General features: G+C 50.2%; 1 protein-coding gene across 5 annotated transcripts in view; it reads left to right on the top strand.

The window, feature by feature from the left end:
• The first annotated feature begins 4048 nt into the window (after positions 1-4048).
• The window catches only part of LOC142904586 (CUGBP Elav-like family member 2), a 29832-nt gene continuing 11535 nt past the window's right edge, over positions 4049-22345 (top strand). For 2 of the 5 annotated variants that reach the window (XR_012929428.1, XM_076050775.1), the window contains exons 1-5: positions 4050-4198; positions 15593-15789; positions 18767-18849; positions 20521-20569; positions 21344-21478. Coding sequence is in view for 4 of the 5 variants with exons in the window: in XM_076050775.1 (XP_075906890.1) it covers positions 4086-4198; positions 15593-15789; positions 18767-18849; positions 20521-20569; positions 21344-21478 (577 nt within the window). In the remaining variant the exon portion in view is untranslated. Of the gene's footprint in view, positions 4199-6552; positions 7043-15592; positions 15790-18766; positions 18850-20520; positions 20570-21343; positions 21479-22345 lie in introns of those variants that run through there. The other 3 variants (XM_076050776.1, XM_076050778.1, XM_076050777.1) reach the window with 3 other exon arrangements.

The raw sequence follows: 22345 nt of genomic DNA, 5'->3' as shown, positions 1-22345 counted from the left end.
GCCATGGATACGGTAGAACTTTTGTGACGTTGCGTGACCACAAGGTGGCAGCCGTGGAACACAGAAAGGCGGCGGGTCGCCGAGGGCATGCGCAGACGCGTCATAATGTTCTACCGGCTGTTGCCGAGTAGAAGAAGCACGTGGAATCCGAATCTGTCAGAACAGCGAGCCCCGAGTGTGTAACGCTTCGTCCAAGCCGAGGCCGTGCTGAGAGGAATTGTGAGTGACGCGGTGCACAGTGGACAAGACGAAGACAGCGAGTCGAGTTGTCTAGAGACAGAAGGACTTGTCTGTGAATTTTCCATTTCAGCCGAGTATCTCTTTTCAACCCTTCCTTCACGTTTCAGTTATTTTATTGAGAAAGGTTCGCAAAGCGGCGCGCAGTCTCAAGTTGTTTGGGCGTGAATGACTCGTTCAGATAGACACTCGTTTTTAGTTGTTGCGAGTATCTGCCAATTGTGTAATTATATGAGTGAACATTTAGAAGACGTGGAATTGACTCTCCACAAGTCTGTCCTGTAACCCGCAATGTGAAGCTGCACACGGCCACTTTAATCCCGACACATTTTAGGCGGGAAAAAAAAATGCAAACGTTGATCTAAATGCATGTAGTGCCTTTTACCCATCCTCGAGAAAACCTCGGCGTTGATCAGTGTGCCAGCGAAAGAATAACAACCCCAAGCCTAATTTGTTTTCTTCCAATATTCTGCGAAGCGCTACAGATTTGGGGAAAGAGGAAGTGCCGTGTCAGACACAAACCTATGAAGCACGTCTGTGTTTCTCATGTAGTTGTCATCCAAAACCTGTGCTAGGACACAGATAAGTAAAATAAAAGTCCTTCCATTTCCAGGAGGTGGCATCAGAGCCACTTCTGATGTGTTTAACACGATCACTAAAGCGGTGTATTTACAGAGACGGCGCATTTTTTGGTTGAGTGTGTTACTCCTATGGACGTACTGGGTGCTTTATTCATTAGTTGTCTTCTAAAAAACGAAGTCAAAGAGGAAGTGGGGGGGGGGGAAAACAAAAAAAAAGTGCGTCTTAAGCACAAAAAGGGGAACTTGGCTCAGTGTTTGTTGCCCATGCAAAACATGCTGACATTTCACTGTGGTGCAGCAACTCATCACATGAGAAGCATTTACTCACGCAAAGGCCTCGTATCAAGTCAGCAGCCCGCACAGAAATAGGAGGAGTGAATGCAGAATGTCAGATATGTTTATGAGTGCATCTCTGAGAATAAGTCATGAGTCAAGAACATTAAGAACATTATCGATAGCAGGGTCCCCTCCTGAGCGCAGGCCAAAATTAAAATATGAACTCACCCGTGGCTGTGGGCCTGTCGCTCTCTCTAGCTCTCTCTCTCTCTCTCTCCCCCCCCCACACACACACACACACACTCACACACTCCCATGCTGGTGTCAGGTCTCATGCAGTCAACGCTCCGTGCGAGCATCTGTTAAGTAATAAATGTTGCCCGCTGCCAGGAATGACAGAACTCTGGCCTGATCCAAATGCGGGGTCATTACTAAATGATTAACCTTCTTTCTGCATGCGTGAACATAGATGTATAAAAAGGTGCAATGCAACAACAACACGGAGCGAGCGCATGTTGATTCGCTAAGAAGCGGGTGATGCATTTCAAATTTGAAGAGACAAAATGTAGAACTTCCTCCTACATGCTTCGCGGTGCAGAAAGTGCATCCAGCTGCAACAGTTTCACACCAAAACCCACAGATGCTGCTTTTGTTGGTGAATTCGGCCCCCAGGGGAGTCCACAAGTGGCAAAAAGGGAAAGCCGATAGCGACTTTCACCCATCATAAGGCCACCTGCATCGATAAATTATACGTTTATCAGTGACACATATAAATATGTGATTCCCCATTGGTGTTCAGCAACATGTATCAAAAGCCAACCTCAAAAATTCTTTATTTGTTATTGTTTTTTTGGTTGTTTTTTTTTTTTAGCATTTATGTTGCGCCAAGAAACCGTTTTCAGGAGTGCCATTTGAGTGTTGATGCTTTGCTTTGGAAAGCATTACAGTGCTATGGCAATTTCATTCTGAGCATTTTCTTGCTGAACGTTGGTGCTGTTTATCAGAGGAGATGGAAAAGGGCCCTCAGTGGTATTTTTTGCGCTCCGCATGACGCCCGTGGCGTTGGCAGTCCTCAGCAGCAAACGCATCACAAAGAGCCGGATTTTATCGGCAGCTCTCTAAAATATTCATGTCGGCGGCACGCGCGGAACCGAAATGAAGAATATTCTGTGCCACGATCAGAGAGCGCTGAGCCTCTTTATCCCTTTCTTCCCGGCCGTGGAGCGGCGTGACCCTGTTTTCAGACGACTTTGCTGCTTAATGTCACGTTACTTTAACAGGAAACAACACCTATGGGAGAAGGAGGCCTAGATTTCATCTCTCCTGGGTGCGAGCTGTGGAACGTTGTGCCAGATTACTGTCACATTTGTAATCCGCCGACCTAATGACAAAAAGTTCTGTTTTAATGGCACCGTACTGCACATGTTTTCATATCCTTGACTCCAGTCAAGCGCCTTTGGGCAATTAGTTAACCCAAAATCTTTATAGGTCATCCAATGGCATAGTTAGCCCTCTATTTACAGTCTGCTGCAAGAAAGTGCTGGGTTTTTAGCTCCCTGCTGAAACTAATGCTGGAATTTCCACAAGGTTGGAAAGGGATAAAGATAAGACCTGGCTGTGGGTCCTGAAAGAGGTGCCAGTGACATCACAAAGGGCCCATTTCCATAACCTAAATACCTTTCAATTTCAACAATTTCTGCATTGTTCAGCAAGTCATAGGACTGACAAATGGCTTTTTTTTTTCTCATTCTGAGTAGTTCAGTGACAGGCTGGATAGACATATCCCTGTCATAATAATTAGAACAGTGCATTTTGAATAATATGGAACCTCTAATTGTGTCAGTCTTGAGAGATATATTTCATAAAATGAGCACCTTTGTACTGTAGGAGTAACGCACTTGAATAGAACTCTCTGATGAACTTCCCTTTATGCCCTGAATCCATCTGTCAGTCAGTGATCAGCGTTCCAGCTGATGCATGGAGCTGTCTCCCATCCAGGATCATTCCATGCAGACAGACACTAATATCTCATTTAGGCATATGTGAAGAAAGAGAAAAACTCTTGCAGAGATGCAGGTGCTTCAGTCCATTTCAACCCACCGCGGGAGTAAAGTGAGTGTGTTTGGAGATGGTGAACAAGCAGCGGCTGCACCATCATTTGTCCCCTTTTTTAACAAGCTCTCGTGTTAACGACCGTGTTTGCTCGCATTCTCTCTCTCTGCCTCTCTCTCTCTCTCTCTCACCCCCTCCCCTCGCTGCTCTGGAATATTAATGGCATAAGGTTGTCAAGCAGAGCTGTCTACCTGTCACCCATTGGTTCCCTGTCAACCAGCTCATGGAGGAAGGCAGATCTGGACATCTATCCCCACAGGAGTTGATAGGGAAGGGTGGTTTATATATATATATGTATATTTATATATGTATATTCTCCTACATTTTGAGCAGGTCTCCAGCCATGAGGAGATAGGGAGACTATTAAGTACAAAGATGTAACAGTTTGAGCTGCAGTATCAGGGGGAGCAAGCTTGTTGGACCTGTTTGTTTCCTCTGCCTTCATTTTGAGAAGTTTAGTGATACAAATGCATGCGCAGAGGCAAAAAGCGCGAGTGGCAGGCGAGATCTCTCAGTAACTGTGTCAGTGGTCCCTCCAATTTACCCCCCGATCTGACACTGGAAATAAATCACCCGTGTCCAATATCCTGAAGTTTCCCTAATATGGGTGTCAATTAGTGCAAGAGTGGCACTGTGGCCGCAGCTTCGCAGCCCGCAAACCGGGCTGCCGCAGGCAGCACAATGCATTAGCGCACGATGAGCTGTCAGAGAGGATTATTTCAGCCACGCCAGTCAGCGTTAGGGGGTGGGCGCCGCTCTGCTGCACTAAACCGAGGCGAAGGAGTGGGCGGGAGGCAGAGAAAGGGAGAGAAACACAGCGAGGAAACAGGGAAAGAGAAGAAAGTGTCATTACACCGGGTGGATTTTTCCAGAGCACCGATGTTGGAACACTCTTCTGAGCTGGCCCTGGTGCAGAGTCTGTATGCCAACAGCATGCGTTGTCCCCCCTCTGCTCCCGGCATCTCTGTCAGGAATGAGGACCTGCCTATGAGGTACGTTGGGTCGGCCCCTCATTCAAATCTGGGCTAGCTTTTGTGGAGCAGCCTGCACTGCTTCTTTGTCTGGACCGAATGTTGCGATGGGATGCATTGTTTCCAGCTGAGGCGTTCTCCGGGTTCTCCCATGCTTTGACTGCAGACGGTCGTGTTACTGTGGTGCCCCTGTGTGTCGTATTCTGAAGACCCCACAGACCATATATTTACATTTGATGAATTTAGCTATATCTATTTATTAGACTCCCTTTTCCTGGATAAAGAAAGGGACTAAATTGGGAGGTACTAATTTGTATTGGGGGAAAAAAATCCATACCTGTGCTATTCTCCAGTTACTTACTTGTATTTCTCTTTATCTTAAAGTTCCACTAGCAGGTGCTGATTTGCAATAAAATAGCAATGAAGGGAAGCAGATGTGATGCAGGTGTTTGTCTCTGGAACATGCAGCCCCCCCCCCTCCCCTCCCCATCCCACTCCCAAAAAAAAAGACAACCCACTGCCTGTGCAAATCCTATCCGAGCCTCATTGAATCGTTTAAAACCACAACAAGCCATGTGAATTCATTTTAGAAGGAACAAAAGAGGGAACATTGAGATAAAATGTGTATTCATGCTGTCAAACTGGACCATGACTGCGTTGACTTCCACGGTGCGCTTGATAAGCACATCTTGTCACAGCGGATGTTCTCTGGAGACACTGTAACACGAACTTCTCCCTCTCCATTTTGAGGACCTCACAGTTGTTCGCCATTCTGCAAAGGCCTTCGCCAGCCACACAGAGCTCAGACAAAGATTGTGCCTCCTAGTCGTTGGCGACGCGTTTGAAAAAGGCGTGTTGTGGCCCATTTAGGTTTAGGGCTGGCCTATTTTTACACTGTGGACTTTGTCACGAAAGGGGAGCAAATTTAAAATGCTGGACGATAATGATGATGATGATGATGATGATGATGATGATGATGATGATGATGATGGGTGAGTGGGACATGACTTCTACCACATGAGGGGGGGGGGACAAAAAAACATTGAATGTAAACAACAAAAGCATGGTACGTTTTGAGGATTATGACAGGATTAGAGAAGTAATAATCTGAGATTAAGAATAGACGGGCGGTATTAGAAGGTGCCAGAGCCTTGGCATTAGAATCCACTTCCAATAAACAAATCAAAGAAAAACCACAAAGATCCTTGGCCCGGAGGGGGGGAATAAACGAGGCTCGATGCTGGACTGTAATTTGCAGACCAACACTCTGTCTGCGCACGGCGGTGCTGGAGACTGGACACCTTTTTGTGACAAATCCAAATCAATGAAATCTCAAGAGATCTCATTGAGTCAGAGGAAACGTGGGTGCTGCAGATGGGTTGACACTGTATTCTTTCCCTCCATCTTAATGAAAGCCGCTGCTCTCCGGAGAGTTGAGACAAGCTTTTTATAGCAGCCCCCCTCGAGCTGAATGGTAATGCATGTAGCATCCAGGGCTCGTCTGCATGTATGGCAAAATAGGTCGCACATCACATTATGCATACAAACCTCTCATAGGCACTGTTTAATAGAGCACACATTGCGGCGGTGCCAAGTTGCCTTGAAATTGCTATGGATACAAGGATTAAGTCGGATTTGGTGAATGGGATGTGTCTTGACGCTGGCTATGAATAATATTTTTGGACCGTGCAGCTGCCGGGGCTATAATGAACAGTTTGGTAATTGTGCAAGGCTCCCCCCTGCCTCTCTGCCATGGTGAACAGTGCTTGAAAACAGCAAACCCCTCCCTCCAACTGTGGAGGGCCTCGCCCCTGCAAGTCTGGCGCAACAAAGGAAGATAGGCCGCCCCCTCCCCCAAGGGAACAACAGGCCAGCACAAAGGGGAACATGACCTATGACCCTGGGGAGAGGCGGGACAGTTGGAAAAAACAGCTTTTTAACCATCTCACTCAAAGAGATTAATGGACCCAACTGCAAACCTTAGAGCGATAAACCTGCTGGAAATGGCCTTGTTTATTTGACTAATCCCATTAAAGAAAGCCAACGCGAGGCTGGCTCCTGATTTAGATGCACGAGAAATTATGGAAAGCGGGAGTGGCATAATTAATCATGATGGTAATGACCTGGTTGCTATATTTAAACGTTAATATGGGCCTCTCTCTCGATATATATATACGGGATGATGATTAGCTGCCTGACTCACTCACGAGTCCAGCATCCCTCCACATTTATGGCTCTGCGTACAGCCTCCAATCACTGACGCTATGGTCTACATAATGAAGGCGGTACATCACGATCCGCAAAGTAGGGCACTAAAACTCATGATCGCATAGAACCGCGCACGACGGACCTCTAAAGGGGACATTACAGTCATTTTCGCCGGTCCGGAGGTTCTCTGTGGGAGCATGCTTCCAGACTTTTGTTGCGAAAGGCCACGCCTCTGCTTTGCTGCAGCTCGCTGCGCGGTGTGACAGCGGCTCGCCTCGGTTTATTTCAGTCGGGGAAGGAAGGGAAGGGAAGGGAAGGCGAGAGAACGCGAGCCGAGCCGCGAGAGAAATTAAAAGAGGAAGGAAACGAGGCGGACGTCCTACTCTCATGTCGTTTTGAAGAAGACGCCCCCCCCCCCTACCCACCCGCCCAGCCAGCCAGCCAGCCAGCCAGCACCCTCCTTCTGACTGCCTTGCACCTGCTCTGCCTCGTCTTATCGCCGTCTCGCTGGGAGTTGAGCCTCTTGCGAGTGAGCGGACGTCGCGTCATTGTTGAGATACACAGGCACAAGACGCTTGTTTTGGCCATGACTTCGACGTACAACCTGGATTTCCACCCCCTGGCCGAAAGTCGTCTCATGACTTCGGGCGACGCAATGTAAGTACAAATCGCCGAGTGTCGGACGCCCAATTCCCGCGTAGCAATATTGTGCTCGCTCGGCGGGATGAATCAAACAACTCAGTTCGGGGCGAGTTGGGAGTTAGCAAACGGCTAGCTCGCCAGCTGCTAGCGGGTGCTAATGGTGCGAGCAGTAGCGGCGCGCCCCGCACCTGGAGTTTGTCTAACTTAGTTAACACGCCGTGTAACCGCATGTGAAGTGTGTGCAAGTGGGCGCAGCGGCACTCCGATGTTAGGACGAGGTGTACAAGCCCTCGATGTTTACGTACATCGCGCCAAATGTCCGGAAGACGAGACATTTTTTTTTTTTGTCGTTTGCTAGCGACCGTGTCGGATGCGAAGCGCGCAAGTCAAGTGACATGTGCTTCCGTAGACCACACGTTTCACATTCAGTCGAGCATTGAAAACATTGATAAGTGTGTTGCTAAAAACGGCCAAGTTTTGCTTATTGCTACTTGTGTAATCGCAGCCCAGTACCGTCTGTGTCGGGACAGGCAATAGTTAAAACTTAAAGCTCCCGTGTGCTCCGAACAGACAAACGGGGGGAGGGAGGTGGGAGTTCCGACATTAGTCTGGTGCAAAGTTTGTTAACGAGTCGTTTGTTCTCTGTCACTGCATTCTGCGGTTTCTCGATCTTGTACCGATCAAATCCCAGCGGTACACGTACGCCGCGCTCGCATTCAGCTCACGAGCTTCTCGTCTCTTGGACTTCCTGTCGTGTCGCGCTGCTAGCTAGCGCCATTAGCCTCGGCTAGCGCCGCGGCTCGCCCCTGCTCCTCCCCGTCCATATTGAATCGAGGGCGCTCGCCGAACGGCAGAAAACACGTGGGTTTCTGCATTATTGAGCCATTAACAGGCCATCTTGTGACAGCGCTTGTAAACAAGGGAGACGAGACAACCGCGGTGGAAAGCACAGAGGGACGCAGGCTGAACTCCCGTCCTCTCCACAGAACAGTTGACGAAAGCCTTTTGGTAGAATCGGATGCCCCCAAAGCCACAGTTTCGTGTTTTATGAAAGTGTTGTTGTTGTTGTTTGGATTTCCAGACCGTTCGCTTTGTTCTCCCCGAGGACGGGGTTTGCTTCTTTTATTTTGAAATGGACTTGTGTTGCAGACGTGGTTATTTCTGAAGGCCTCCGAACCGCTTCTTATGTAAATGGTATTTGCTGAACAGGTTGTAAAGCTTGTTTATCAGAACCCATGTCATTATTATTATTATTATTCGGAGTGTTCCCGCACAAACTAAACATTTTAAGTGCTTTGTGTTTCTAGCAGACGCTGTGACTCCGTCATTTTGTTTTCAAATCATTCTTTTTTTGGGGGGAGTTTTAGAAATGGCTTTTTAATAATCTGTTTCCAACTGTATAATTCACAGATGCACAGAAAAAACTATTTAAAAAAACATTGTAATGGTTAATGAAATAAAATTCTGCAGATTGGCTTTTTTTTATATATATATACAGCAAACTCCAAGATTCTGGAATTAAAAGTCGACTTCATCCTTTGTTTTTCAAAGATTCTTTGTTTTTAAATTCCATCATGGGGACAGGTAAACTTTAAGGTGGTGATCGGATCTTGTGTCAGTATTTGATTGCCTTATCCCCAACTGACTGTTGAGTGGTGAGTGGCTATTAGGGCTTAGGGGGGGTGATCCTTTGGCAGTCAGCATGTCAGTAAGCTAAGCAACACAGCGATCCTCTTTGTTGTGGCCGGGGAGCGGTTGATCGGTGCAAAGAGTAGAGTAGGATCTTGGCACAGACTCTGGGGTCTGCACGGCCAGCTGTTTGTTCTCTCTCCTGTGAAAACGGCATCGATTGTGTTCAGATGCACACAAACAGATGTTGTGACCTGGGCCGTGAAGGCTCTGCTCCTGCCGATCACCTGCTCCCCTTCTCCCGCCGCTAGTCGCACGACGTAGCCGTAATTACAAGACTCTGCCGGAGCCGCACGTACAGCCGTGGAACGTTCATAATCACATAGTGTGTGTGTGTGTGTGGGGGGAGGTGGGGTGTGATCGAAGGTTGAGCAAATTCCTCTGCAAGCCTTTGCAAACAAAAGATATTGTAGGACAGAGTTACATAAGACCAGAGTCATCCACCGCATGTCCATGAATTTGTCCACGCACTGCAGTTAGGTATTAAAGTCTGCGCCGCCGTCTTTAAAGTAACAGTGCGATCAAACATTCAACGTAAACGTAACGCCAGTAGAAATCACACTGGTCACTATTTTTGCATGGGCCAGGATGAGATTTAAAACCAAAGTGAAAATTTTGTGTTTTTACAATCAGACATTTACATATCTAAATATATATATTTATTTAAATTTTGCAGTCAAAATACAAATAGCTCCGGGATTCTTAACGCTTCGGGAGGTGGGGGGGGGGATTCTGTTGCGACATGAGATATGAAACATTGGTGGTTTTAAAAAACTGTAATCTTTTCAAACTGTGGTACACCTGGAAACCATGAAGTAACCAATGACTTGTCAGCATTGTCTGTAACAAACTGTGATGGAATTGCCTGTCGGCTGTGTTGGACTGATTAATGCCTTTTGCTTGGAATGAATTCTCCTGTGTAAAATGTCCTAAAATGTCCTGGATGAGTGCCTGCTGTTAATTCTACTCCCCAGAACCTCCTTACTATGCCAGACTCCCAACGGTAACAAAGAGAGAACCGAGCAGTAATCGGCGTTTCCCGTATGAAATGTATATAAAATACACGATTTCAAGAAAATGCCCGGTTCTCGGTTGGGTTTCTAGCTCCGCCACAGCCGGCGCTGTGCGTGACCGCCTGGGGTCGAAGCATGTTGGGAGTGTTTGGTAATATTTGCCGGTGCCCATGCAGTGCCGGTTGGAAGGTTTGAATAATGGACAAGTTGGCAAGTCAGGAGAGCAAGTGCAGTCTGTCAAAGTAATCGAGTCTAATTGCCGCTCTTAGTGAGCCGCCGCTCTCTTCATTTGCGAGGCGCTGGCAAGATGGCTGCCTGCTCGCTGAGCCCCACCTGAAGATTCGACTTCACGCTCCATTTGATCGGGACAGGGCCTGCGAGCGCACTTTTGTTTGGTGTGTGTCTTCACTGCTCAGCCGCGCGAGCGTTGCTTCTGCAACGTCATCCATAACGCCGGGGACACTGTGTGATTATGGAGCTAATGGGGCGGGTCTTGTCATCAGATGCTAGCTGTCTGTTAACATACGGCCCATTCAGGGCCTGATTAAACACGTCTGTCTTCATCAGTGGGAACACAACAACAAAATCAGGCCATATTGCCCAGAATTGGAGATAATACCAGGAGGGTGTGTAACAATTCCCCCCCCCACCCAACTTGTCATCAGAGCCACAGTGTGCTGATTAGGGTGTGAGCGTTTGGTATGGAAATCAAGCACACCAGACCCTGCTGTTCCTGCCTCTGGCCTCCAGTGACACCTGCTTTATTTGCCTGTGTTTTTTTTTGTTTTCTTTTCTTTTCTCCCTTTTTACCCTTCAAACTTGAAACACAAGTCTGAGCAAACTTTTACTACAGCGGTCCCAGAGAGTAAACTCTCTGAAAATTCCGCTGCCGTTTTAAGTTTCGACTTCAAGCGGTGTCAGGAGGATATTTTTGTACCGCGCTCATGAAACACGATTCAACCTCTTTTTGTACCGGTGGAGAAAATAGATGAAACTATGGAGGGAGCCTTTTAAGTTCCACTTGACAGTTGTTGGAGCTATTACCGAGGCTTCGGGGGCATTCTGTGTCTCGTTCAATCTGCTTATAAAGGCCGCCGGTTTCCTGAAAGAAAAGCAACTCATGGGGGCATTACTTGCAAACAGCTGTTTCCGCTGACTTATTTTTCCTCCCCTCTCTGAAGCATTACGGGCGCCCATATGAACTTTGACTCTTTCTTTTTTTTTTCTGTCTCAAATAAAGCATGACAGCAGTGTGCTGCTGGTTGCCAAAACAGCCTGAGGCAGAGAAGTTTTTGTCCTTTGCCAGAAACACAGGAGAGGGACTCCCAATGTTGAATTGCCTCAACAAGACTTGTTTGATGAGAATTCAAATTAAAACAACACTGCAGCTGTGCATAACGGTAAATTTAAATATTTAAAAAGAAATAAAATGGAAGCAAATGTTGTTCATGGGTGGAGATGCTCCTTTTTTTATTGACTATCTGCCGAGCAGAGAAGCGGAGAAGTGGACTGTCGGCAGCCTATTTTAGCGGCAGATATCTTCCCTCCCTGTCCCCCCCGCGTTGCCAAACTAGTTCCCTTTAAATGCGTAACAGGCCGTTTCACCCCTGACATACACTCATGGGCCATAAATGTGGCGTAATGTTGAGCAGGAAGTGCCTGCTGTCCGTAGCCATGGGCACATTATTTCTCTGATGGGATGGAAAATGCCTACTTGCAGTATCATCTTTTTTCCCTGTTCCAAATCTCTCTCTCTCTCTCTAAAAAAAAAAAAAAAAAAAAAAAACTAGTGTCAGAGTGTCAGAACACCAATAAGTGACACAGACCAGAGCAGATTCTTAAAGGTGACTGTGAAATAAATGTCCCGGTTCTCCTCTGTTTTCTAACCGATTTGAATCAGCAGAACTCATCACTTATTGGCGATCGCAGTTATTTGGTCATTTAAAGAACAAAAAGAAAAGTTTGGTATCAGTATCAGGTTGAGGTAGTGACGGAACTGGCTTAAAACACCCAAATTCTTCTTTCATATTGCGAGGAAAATTCAGAGAGGAATTTGTGACTCTGGAATTTTGGTTTTCCGTTGTAATTTTCTGGAGTGACTCTCGTGCCCAAACACTGATGTGGACGGTTTTAGGCTTCGGGGACGGCTGCGTTTCGTCAACCCCAGACGACAAAAAGCCGTGAAAACATATGTTCCCCCTCTGACACCGACACCACCCCAGCAATGTTTTAGTGAGGCGTAACGTCCCAGCACAATGGCCAGCTCTGCGAATCATGTCCATTATGGGGCAGTTTGGCCGGCCCTTCTATTACGGGCACGGCAGAAGGTGTCGCTTGGCTCGCTCGCAGGGCCGCAGAGCTCAGCAGCAGACCAGACACATGGTGGGGAAATAAATCACCTGACTGTGCAGGCGGCGGCGGCAGCGGCGGAGCAGCGGCAGCAAAGCGTGCAACAACTGTTGTGTCTCTGTCAGCTGCCGCATGCCGTCCCCCCTCGCTGGACGAGCTGCCACCTCGCGGGTCGATCGGCGGAGCAGCAGACGGCCGGCGTGGACCTGGGAACGATCGACTGATTCCTCTCAGTCACGGCCCCTCATCACGGCCACAGACTGGTGGGAAGCAGAGCGCGTGGCCTTTCCTCTGCACTCCTATTTATAAAATGCACCTTCAACTGGAGCGCACACCTCGTGGCCTCTTTAAAATGTGTGTCGGCGACGCGTTGCCGAGCTAAATTGGTGCAAACATAAAATAAAAGAGCTCTCTCGTGATCCGTTTCTGGCCTGGCCGAGTGATGCCACTCACTGTTGCTTGGAATCGACCCTCAAAGGTTGTTTGTGCGCCAGGAGGAGCCTGCATGGGTTCCACTGGTTCAGACTGGGAGAGTTTTTTTGTTTTTTTTCACCCAGTGAGATCTGTGTGTTTTAACCTGGGACGAGTATAAAAGTCTACTTTGCAAAGGAAACCTGTGAAATTTGACAGCGCTGGCCTGATGCCACACTGCTTTATTGACACGGCGTCGCGCCACCTAAATAGCTTGACACTGAATACCGCAGATGGATCGTTCAGATCAGCAGGTGCCTCTTAAAGCTGACAGAATGACGCTGCGTAGCGATCCTGGGAGGCAGCTGGTTTTGCGGCGGCTAAGCTAGACGTGCTGCCGAGAATGATTTACTGAAAGTAAATGTCCATGACTCGGAGAAACGAGTCGTCTTGGTTGCTGCTGCCTTTTTATTTTATTTTTTTTAAAGTGTAGGCGACGAGAAAAGAGACTCGTTCATCAAGCACGGCATCGTCTCGGCTTTTCTCTGGTGAAAACGTCTGAAGACGTCGGTGCCGCCTTGTTTCCGCCGACTGCTCGTCTGCACGCTATCTAAGCTAACTTGCTGTGCTAACTTGCTGTGCTAACTTGCTGTGCTAACTTGCTGTGCTAACTTGCTGCGCTAACTTGCTGCGCTAACTTGCTGCGCTCTCCAGTTTGCCTTCAGGTCTGCCAGTACCAGGCGTCTTCTCATCCATCTTCCACAGATCAGCACATCTCCCAAACCTTTTTACTCCTTGAACTCTGCCACTGCCTTGAGGATTTTCAACTTGTAAAGAAATATATATAAATATATATATATATATATTATCGGCTTTATGGCGTCTTGTTTTTGAACGTTCTTGTCTGCTCTGGTTTTTATTTCTTTGCTTTTTCTTCTTTCTTTTTTTTACTCAAGCAGTCGATACAGCTTTTAGCGTGGCAGCACTTAAGGTGCACTTTTTTTCCTCTGCGCAGTGTAATTCCATGATGCAACGGCACTGGCGGGGCCGGCGGTTTGAATAAATGATAAGCCTTTGCCTTAATTTCTGCATTTAAGGGGAGTTGATTTGAGTCTGCTCTGACACGACTGCCTTTTCTTTCTTTTCCTTTTTTTCCCCTTAAAGTGCCTGCCTTTGCCTTTCACCACGGCGAGATCTTACTAAAGGGCCCTCGGCAAAATGGCGTCAAGAGCGCCACTGGCGAAACTGAACAAATGGTGTCACCCACCAGTCGTGTGGCTGCGACAGACGCGGCCCTCGACGTGTTCCAAAGCGCCCCTCTGACTTGGCTCTTTGTGCCGCCGTGGATCGCTCAATAGTCTTCTCCGGCGTGTGTGTGGTGTGTGTGTGTCGGGGTTGGGGGGGGGAACAATACGCGATTGTTTCCTCCGCCGTTGGTGAAGAAGCTGTAGGTGACTCTGTACCATCGCCAGTGTGCTGACGGAGATGTAGCACCACAGCCCAGGCAGCTAAGCGGCGAGGTTCCTCCCGAGGTTCCTGCAGTGCAGCCGTCCAGGCCGCTGGGAGGAAGACGCTCGGCCCCGCTCCTGTGTTTTTTTTTTTATTTCTTTTTTTTTTCCTGGTATGTGCAGACAGGCTTTCGCTTGAGAGGGGCTTCTCCCCACCACCCCCCTCTGTCAACGTCAGTGTCGCTTGAATGTACTGACAGCTTGAGAGAAAAGAGGGAGGAAAAAAAAAACAAGCATGTCATTTAAGTCCCTCAAGGAGTTTGGTGTTTCTGCAGAGCGCCTGGGCTCCATGTGTAAACGATGGATGGCTCGCGTCCAAAGGTTTGTGTTACGTGTGTGTGTGTGTGTGTGTGTGTGTGCGCGCGCGAGTTACGTTGAAATGTATGCTAAGAATCTTCGGTATCCTCAAACCTTCGTCCTACACGTTGAAATCCCGGTTGTTCCACATTCAGATGCTTTCACGTCGCACATTTGAACTCGCTGCCTTAATTGCAACGATTGCGCGGCGTCTTGAGCTTCGCCTCCTCCTGGTATTTAGCGTCTGCACTCGCCTCGGTAAATGTTTGTGCGCTCGATTATGTGCGTGACGGAGACGTGGGAGCTGCAGTTCTTTGTACACTGGTTGGTATTGATTACCTCTCACCCCCCCACCCCCCCGAGGCTCCCCTGAAAGGAAAATGGCACGATTTAGTATTTCACTCATCTCCATTATTGTTCTACTACACTGAGGACCAAGAACGGTGCTCGATATGTTGTTAGCTATGCAATCTAGAATCCATTACGGCCGGCTGTATATCATGTTGCGGCATGCGCTAGCCGTGTGCGCGCGCTAAATGGACACACTGGTGGTGTGTTCAAGGCCCGTTCCACTCGTGGAATTTTTGATAAATGTTTTGATTTCAGAGGGGGTGGGGGTGGGGGACCTTGGGGGTGGGGTTTCTTTTCTTCTCGCCAGTCTTCTCGCTTGTTCTCCTCCTGTGGCTCGACCACTGCGGTTCATCTGTCGCGATGATGCGCATATGTGACTCGTCGGCGCTCCGTGGCATCTAATAAATTCCGGCTTGGCACACAGTTTCAGCGCATTTTGATCGCCGCTATCAGACGCGGAGTCGATCGGATTGCAGAAGAAGCCTGCCATTAAATTGTCACTCTTGATTAAAAGTCTCGTCGGCTCTCTGAAAAAGCAGATGGCTTTGAAAATAACGCGCCTCGGTGTCGTGAAACGCAGCAGGCGCGCGCTCCCCTCACAGGAAATGCATCCGTTTCCGTCGCAGGATGGCGCCGGACGGGCAAATAAAAATACGTTTTGAACGTCAAAGTTAATCTGTTTGCAAGTCGGTTGCGTCGTAAATCGTGCAGACAGCGATTGGGAAGGGTAATTATTTGACGGCGTGGGCACAGTCGTATAGAGTTATAGCTGGAATAATAATGATCACCGCAACGAATGGGTAACGAAGCCCGAGGCGACGCAGGACTTTGATGGAATGAAACTGAAGCCGCCGTTTGGTTCTCGTCGTCTTTATTGCTTTTGTCGTTTTGCCTGCAATCTCGACGTGACCGCCGCCATTCCATTTATCTCTCTTTTTGTCCCGCAGCAATGGCAACGGCATCAAGATGACCGGGTCGCTGGAGCACTTGGACCAGCCCGACCCGGACACCATCAAGATGTTTGTGGGACAGATCCCGCGGTCCTGGTCGGAAACGGAACTGAAAGAGCTCTTCGAGCCCTTTGGCGCCGTGCATCAAATCAACATCCTCCGCGATCGCACCCAGAACCCCCCTCAGAGCAAAGGTAAGGTTCTCCACGGGAAGGAAGACGATAAAAACCCCCCGCCGAGAGAAACTGCCAAACGCCTCGTAACAAGATTGTGAAATGCACCGCCGAGGGTAATGGCTTCCGTTTAACGCAGTCCTCTCCGCTGGGCTCCACTGGTCAGAACGCTGTTATTGCCACATCACGGTGCATCACATTTCTGGACAATGGCCTCGGGCAGCACATGGCATTGCTCGTCGCTACGCGCTGTGTAGCTGCGCTACAGTCCAGATGATTTACTCACTTTTTTTTTTTTTTCTTTCGTTGAAGGGAGTTAACACCTTTTTTTTTTTTTTTTTTTCGTGTGTTATTTCCACACTCCTGGTTTACGTAATTCCTTCCCCATTTTTCTGGAGGGAAGTGCTCTTCAACTGCAGGTTTCAGTCGCGGTGCCTCTCAAAGCGAAAATGGCAGATAAATAAAGGGGCCGGCGCTGCGTTGCAATTAGCCGGGGAGGAAACCGCAGAGGGAAGTGAGTGTTTGCACCGACGCTGGGGGGCGGCGGCCTCGTGTGACTTGCCGCAGGTGAGCAGAGTCGACGACGACGCGCCCGCGTCACGCAGGTCTCACCCCCCCCCCTGCAAACATTGCACCGGATTGGTCATCAAGTTCTATTGTGCGGAGGCCGGATTCTGTGCTGGAGGTCCCGCCCACGTGTTTGTCACCTTCTCAGGGACCTAATTATCAGTTTGCTCGTGGACAAAAAGGCTGCAGACACGCATAGAAAAAGCAGCATTAGTTAAAAATCAATGTTCATTTCGCTGGATGGAGCCCAAATGGAGCTGTTTTGTGCTCCATTTGGTTTCACAATCAAGTCGGTATTGTTCCGTCTCTGCGCCGCAGTTCTGCTGAGTGTCTGAGTCTTTTCTCTCACTGGTGACTCTGGGTGGGATTCCTTTTCTTTCTTGTTGTTTTTTTTTCCGAATCTGGTCTTACTTTCCGTGCTCACCTTCCTCCGCTGTGGCTTCTAAAAAAGGACCTTTGGTGTGTCGGAGGGCCTGGAGGCAGAGCAACACTCGATTCACATGATCTCCTTTCATTATTTCACAAAGACGCCACGCACATCTAACGGCCCTCAATAATCCTCGGCGTGTTCAAAGACGTGTCAGGAAATCTCAGGGGTGCTTATTATGCCATGGGTGCTTATAAACATACAGGCACCATGCGCGGTTCATTGGGAGGCTAAAGAGTTCAAAGCCCCCCCCGCCCCCTACAAACCTCCGAAACCCCCCCCCTCCCCTTCCCCCATTCCCTCTTTTTTTCCTCTTCCTTGAGCGGAAACCCGCCCCTGCTCTGCACAGAGTGTCAGCTGTGATGCCCTATTGACATGTTAATGCAATGTTAATGTATTCTAATAGATAATCTGGCCTGATCACAGCCGTCTCCGGCTCACACAGCCCAGCGAGGTGACGGCGGAGCAGCGGCAGCGGTAGCGGCAGCACCTCCGAGCCCATCAGCTTCACCGCCGTACCGGTGGGGGGGCACTTTTTCTTTTATCAGAGCAGCAACAGCCCGATTCTATCTGCTCTCTGTTTATTTGCATTGGCAGATAATGCCACCTCTCAGCGCCGCTGGCCCGCCACCGATCGCGCTTTTGTTTCCCATTCATTTTTTCGCTCCAAATTGCCCTGAACCGGCCTCCCGTTCTCTCTTCCCCCTTTTCCGGCCGGGGTGGGGGAAGGTGGAGGAGGGTGGGGGAGGGTGGAGGGAGGTTGTTTGTTTACTTTGAGGGCGGCCGTCAGGACTCGAGATGTTTTTTAGGTCACGTCTGCTGCGGGTCATGAAAAAATCATCTGATAACTATCACGCCTCTCCGGATGGTTTATTTAGCTCCAGTAATTTGGAGGCTGGGCTGGAGTGGCAGAGAGAGAGGGAGGGAGGGAGAGGGAGAGAGAGAGAGAGAAACAGAGGGAGAGAGAGAGACGGAGAGAGAGAGGGAGGGAGAGAGAGACAGAGGGAGGAGAGGGAGGGGGGCAAAAAAAGGGGAGTGAGGGGTTTGAAGAGCTCAGCCGGTTGTGAAGGGTGGGTGGGGGAGAAGAGAGCAGTTCGATGCATATTAGAGTTCAGCAGCCCTCCACCACCCCCACCCCCCCCCCACCCCCCGCGGCCTCGGAGCTCCAGTAACAGCATAATACACACTATGTAGGTCAGAGACGCTGCAGTGCTCCACTTCCCCCAGCACAGAGAGAGCGACGGCCTGAAACACCACCGGCGCTCTGCTGGGACGGAAGGATGAGAGCCTCGCCCCCCTCCCCCCAACCCACCACCCCCACCCCCCTCCCACACTCAAACTCCATCCATCCCCCGCCCCCCTCCCCCTCCCCCTCCCGCCCACCAGTCCTCCTCTTCCTCCCTCGCCGTCGCTCCTCGTCCGCCCGCTTTCACGCCACCTGTGTTGTGCGTGATTTGGATTCTTATGTAATGTCGTGTGACACTGACACCGTTGGCCCGGTTTGACATCAGAACCCCCCCACCTCCCCCCACGATCCTCCACCACCTCCACCTCCACCTCCACCCAGCTCAGCCGGCGGTCTTCCCTTCGGCCATGTCGCTGCTTCCAGCCATCTCATGAGCTTGGCTGCCTGCGTGTGCAGCCCCCAACAGTTGGCTCCAAGAATATCCTGTCACATGGTTCCAACATGTGATACGCAGAGAAGATACATGCGCTCATCTCCTCTCTCTCTCTCTCTCTCTCTCTCTCTCTCTCTCTCTCTCTCTCTCTCTCTCTCTCTCTCTCTCTCTCTCTCTCTCTCTCTCTCTCTCTCTCTCTGGCGGCTCTGCAGTACGCAGCAGTGGCGGCGTCACATGCAGCCCTCCGTGCACGCTGCCTTTTTAATGCTTTTTGTCTTCTTCTTCTTCTTCTCCTCCTCCTCTCCCCGCCCCGCCCCACCCCACCCCTCCACCCATTGTTGTGTCCCCGTTCCTCTCTCCCTCGCTCTAATCTCTCCCTCTGCAGGATGCTGTTTTGTAACTTTTTATACAAGAAAAGCCGCACTGGAGGCCCAGAATGCACTGCACAACATAAAGACCTTAAGTGGGGTGAGTAAGCCCAGTACGGGCCGCCTCCCGCTCGCCTGGGAAAATATCCGCTCCTAACCTCGACTCACCCAGCTGATAACCCAGGTGACCCCCCCACCGCCCACCGCCCACCGCCCACCCCACCGCCTCATTCATAGGAACACACATGCGCAGTTGTTTTGGGCCAGCGTGCGCTTGGCCAGGCAGCAGGTTATTCACTGAGGCACAAGACCTGATTTTCTACAAAGTGGAGCAAATTATTAATGCCTGTCTTCATGAATCATTGATGCGCGTCTTCATCTTTATATTCCCAAAAGTTGCGGCCATACAAAGGGAGACTTGTTGCGGCGGCCCCCTCTTCCTCGCCACTCATCCGCAGGGATTAAAGCCCAGTTGACTGGAATAAGTGCAGTCCAGCTTGTTAAACCTCCACAAATCTGCCCCCCCGATTAGACGCCAACCCCAGATTACTCCCATCCCGATCAATTAAATCTATACCAGACCGCCTCCGTCCATAACCCGAGCGCATCAGAGAGCTGAGCTCGGCGCGCACGAGGTTACAGGTAAATATTGAACCGGCGGTTGACAAATGGGCGCAGCAAGGCGGAGTCGCTCTGTGCCGGAGGAACATCCATCAGCCAGACCCCCCCCCCCAACCCCCCCCCCCCCCCCCCCCAACCGTCCCTGCTAGAGACGTTGACGCTAGCGAGCGAGTTAGCGACGACATGTGTGGTTCCTCCGCTTGTTTGCCTGTTCCTGCTCTCGCTGCCTCGGTCCGCGACGCTCGCCAGTGCCCACACTGAGCCGACCATCTGTCCCTCGCTTCTCTTTGGTGCTCGTCAGATGGAGAAAGAAAAAAAAAAAAAAAAGCCTCCACCCCCCCCCCCCCCCCAAAAAAAAAACAAAAAAACAAACCCACCAGTATATTTTCTTTTCACTCATGAGTACAACCTGCTCAGCCGTCTATCTCTAGGTTTATTTTCTGTCACGTCACATTGCGGCTAAACGAGCTAAAAATACACCGCCTTGAAGTCCCGGACTAAGTGCTTGTAAGAACAGTGTGAAAAAGACGAGATAGCGGAGCCTTTTTTCCCTCTCCTCGTCGTTGGAATCGAACGGCAGAATTGCGATCGGAGGCGTTTTGGCTCCGCAGGAGAGGAACCGAGCTCATCCTGGCTCTGCCACACCTTCGGTCCGCTGTGTGGCGTGTGTGCAATATCATGCAGCCAAGACAAATTAATAATTTAAAAAAGACAAACACTGGCTGTGCGTTGGAGCAGCAGCAGCGGCAGCAGCAGCAGCAGGGTGCGCTGCCGTGTCAAGCTTCTCCTCCGGCGCCGACTCCACCGGCTGGCGCAGGAATCGATGAGCTCGGTTTCACGTCGGCCGAGCGGCGAGAAATGAAAGTGAATAGCCGACGGTTTTTGATCCGTGCGCCCGACTCCTCCCCTCCTCCCCTCCTCCCCTCCTCCCCCCTCCTCCTCCCCTCCGAACCTCCACACCTCCGAGAGGTGTTCGCTGACTGAGAGACACGCGGAGTGGAAATGCTGGAATGCAGATGCACAGTGCGAAGATGCGCACGTGTCGCGGTGACGAGCGCCTGCACGGTCACATTGCCGACCGGCGCCGCGGTAACCACTCCTCCTTCTCTCCCCTCTTTCTCTCCCTTTCTCTCTGCTTTTCAAATTTCAGATGCATCATCCTATCCAGATGAAACCCGCTGACAGCGAGAAAACGAGCGGTAAGTGGATTCGCGCAACACGCCGAGCGGTGAAATAAAAAAAATAAAAAATCTAAACCAGGGGAGCGGAAGAGGGACGCGGCCCAACGTGACGCGTGTATTTCTTTTTTTCTTCTTCTTCTTCTTGCGAAGGAGAGACGAGTGACGCTTGGGAGATTTAGGCAAAACAAATGAGGCGTGAGGGTTTTCAAAGAAAGTGGGAGCTGGATGGTGTGCCTCCCTTTCCCTCTCGCTCGCTCTCTCTCTCTTTCTCTCTTTTAATGCCAAAAATATGAGGGCCTGCGAGGGGATTAAGTTTTGGGAATGTGCAGCGGTACACAATTTCTATATGAAGTCAGGGGTTAGGAGGATTAAAGGCTTTAAGAGGCACCGGGGGGGAGAAGGAGCCAAGCAGGTACAGGGGATCTGGGAGATGCCACCAATGGATGATACAGTCATCAGTCTAGAGAAACACACACCTGAGGGGGGGATTGGGGAGGGGCGGGGGGGGGGGGGGGGTTGCAAGCTGGAGATTTGGTACCGAGGGGCTGGAACCTGCCTGGACTGAGAGGCAGGAGACGGTGGCGGCGCGACAAAGAGAGAGGCCTTGAAAACGGCGGCGGGGGGAGGGGGGGCGTGGCCTACTGCCGGGTGCATCAACGCCGCCTTTCATGGCTCCTGCAAACGTTTGCGCTCGAGCGTTGGAGCGACTGCCGACTGATATCTCTCTCTCTCTCTCTCTCTCTCTCTCTCTCTCTCTCTCCCCTCCCCCCTTTTCCGGTTGTGGCTCCGCAGCGGTGGAGGACAGGAAGCTCTTCATCGGCATGGTGTCCAAGAAGTACGGCGAGAACGAGATCCGCATGATGTTCTCCTCCTTCGGCCAGATCGAGGAGTGCAGGATCCTGCGGGGGCCGGACGGCCAGAGCCGAGGTAGGTGGCGCTGTCTGCGGAGACGACGGAGCAGCGACACCCCCCCCCCACACACATACACACACACACACTCACACCCCCCACCCCCTCAGCAACAACAAAGTTGATATTCTCATCAAGTATTTATATGGAGCCCCGCCCTGCACCTGCCCCCCTCCCCCCCTCCACTAGCAGCATCCTTAATCCAGCCTCTAAATGAAGTGCTGTTCACCTCTAATGGCACCGGTTCCGTCCCCACAGTCTTACCCCCCCCCCCCACCTACCCTGTGCTGCTGCGCTCGCGGTCCGGCACAATGGCTCCCGTCGCCTTGGCAACCGCTGGCTGCCGGTGTTAGCCGGGCTCAGCTGGCAGCCGAGCTCCTCCTCCTCCTCCTCCTCCTCCTCCTCCTCTTACCACCTCCTTCATCACACTCTCTCCGAGGGCTGGAATTAGTCTGTCGTCGCAGCTCTCGGCGCCGCATAAAGCCGCAGATAACGGACGGCGCGGGTTGCCGCCGCCGATGAGTGCGATTAAACCTCTTAGCAGAGACAGTTAGACGTTTTATATATAAATATATTTATAAATATATATATATTTATATATTTATAAATGCGCTTTATTTTTTTCACCTCGCTCCAGCTTAAGTAAACGCTCACCATATCACCGCCACTCGAGACGACATCCCGCGCTTCCCTTTGATGTCGGCGAATCTCGCGCACTTTATGGGAATCAAAGGCTTTTTTCCCCCACTTTTTTCTTAGTGTGTTTTTTGTGTGCATCTTCCTGTGTATATAATCACTGTTTCCAACCATGACACCGCATAGTCGAGCCTCTTTGGTGGCAATTGTTTCTTTGTGTGTTTTGTTTTGGAAATCTTGTCGATCACT

Source organism: Nelusetta ayraudi, unplaced genomic scaffold, assembly GCF_046127955.1.
Source record: "Nelusetta ayraudi isolate G7.1 ecotype Tasmania unplaced genomic scaffold, CSIRO-AGI_Nayr_v1 ptg000129l, whole genome shotgun sequence".
NCBI classification, from domain to species: domain Eukaryota; kingdom Metazoa; phylum Chordata; class Actinopteri; order Tetraodontiformes; family Monacanthidae; genus Nelusetta; species Nelusetta ayraudi.
The sequence above is the reverse complement of the archived record's forward strand: the minus strand, read 5'-3'. Positions and strand labels throughout refer to the sequence as shown.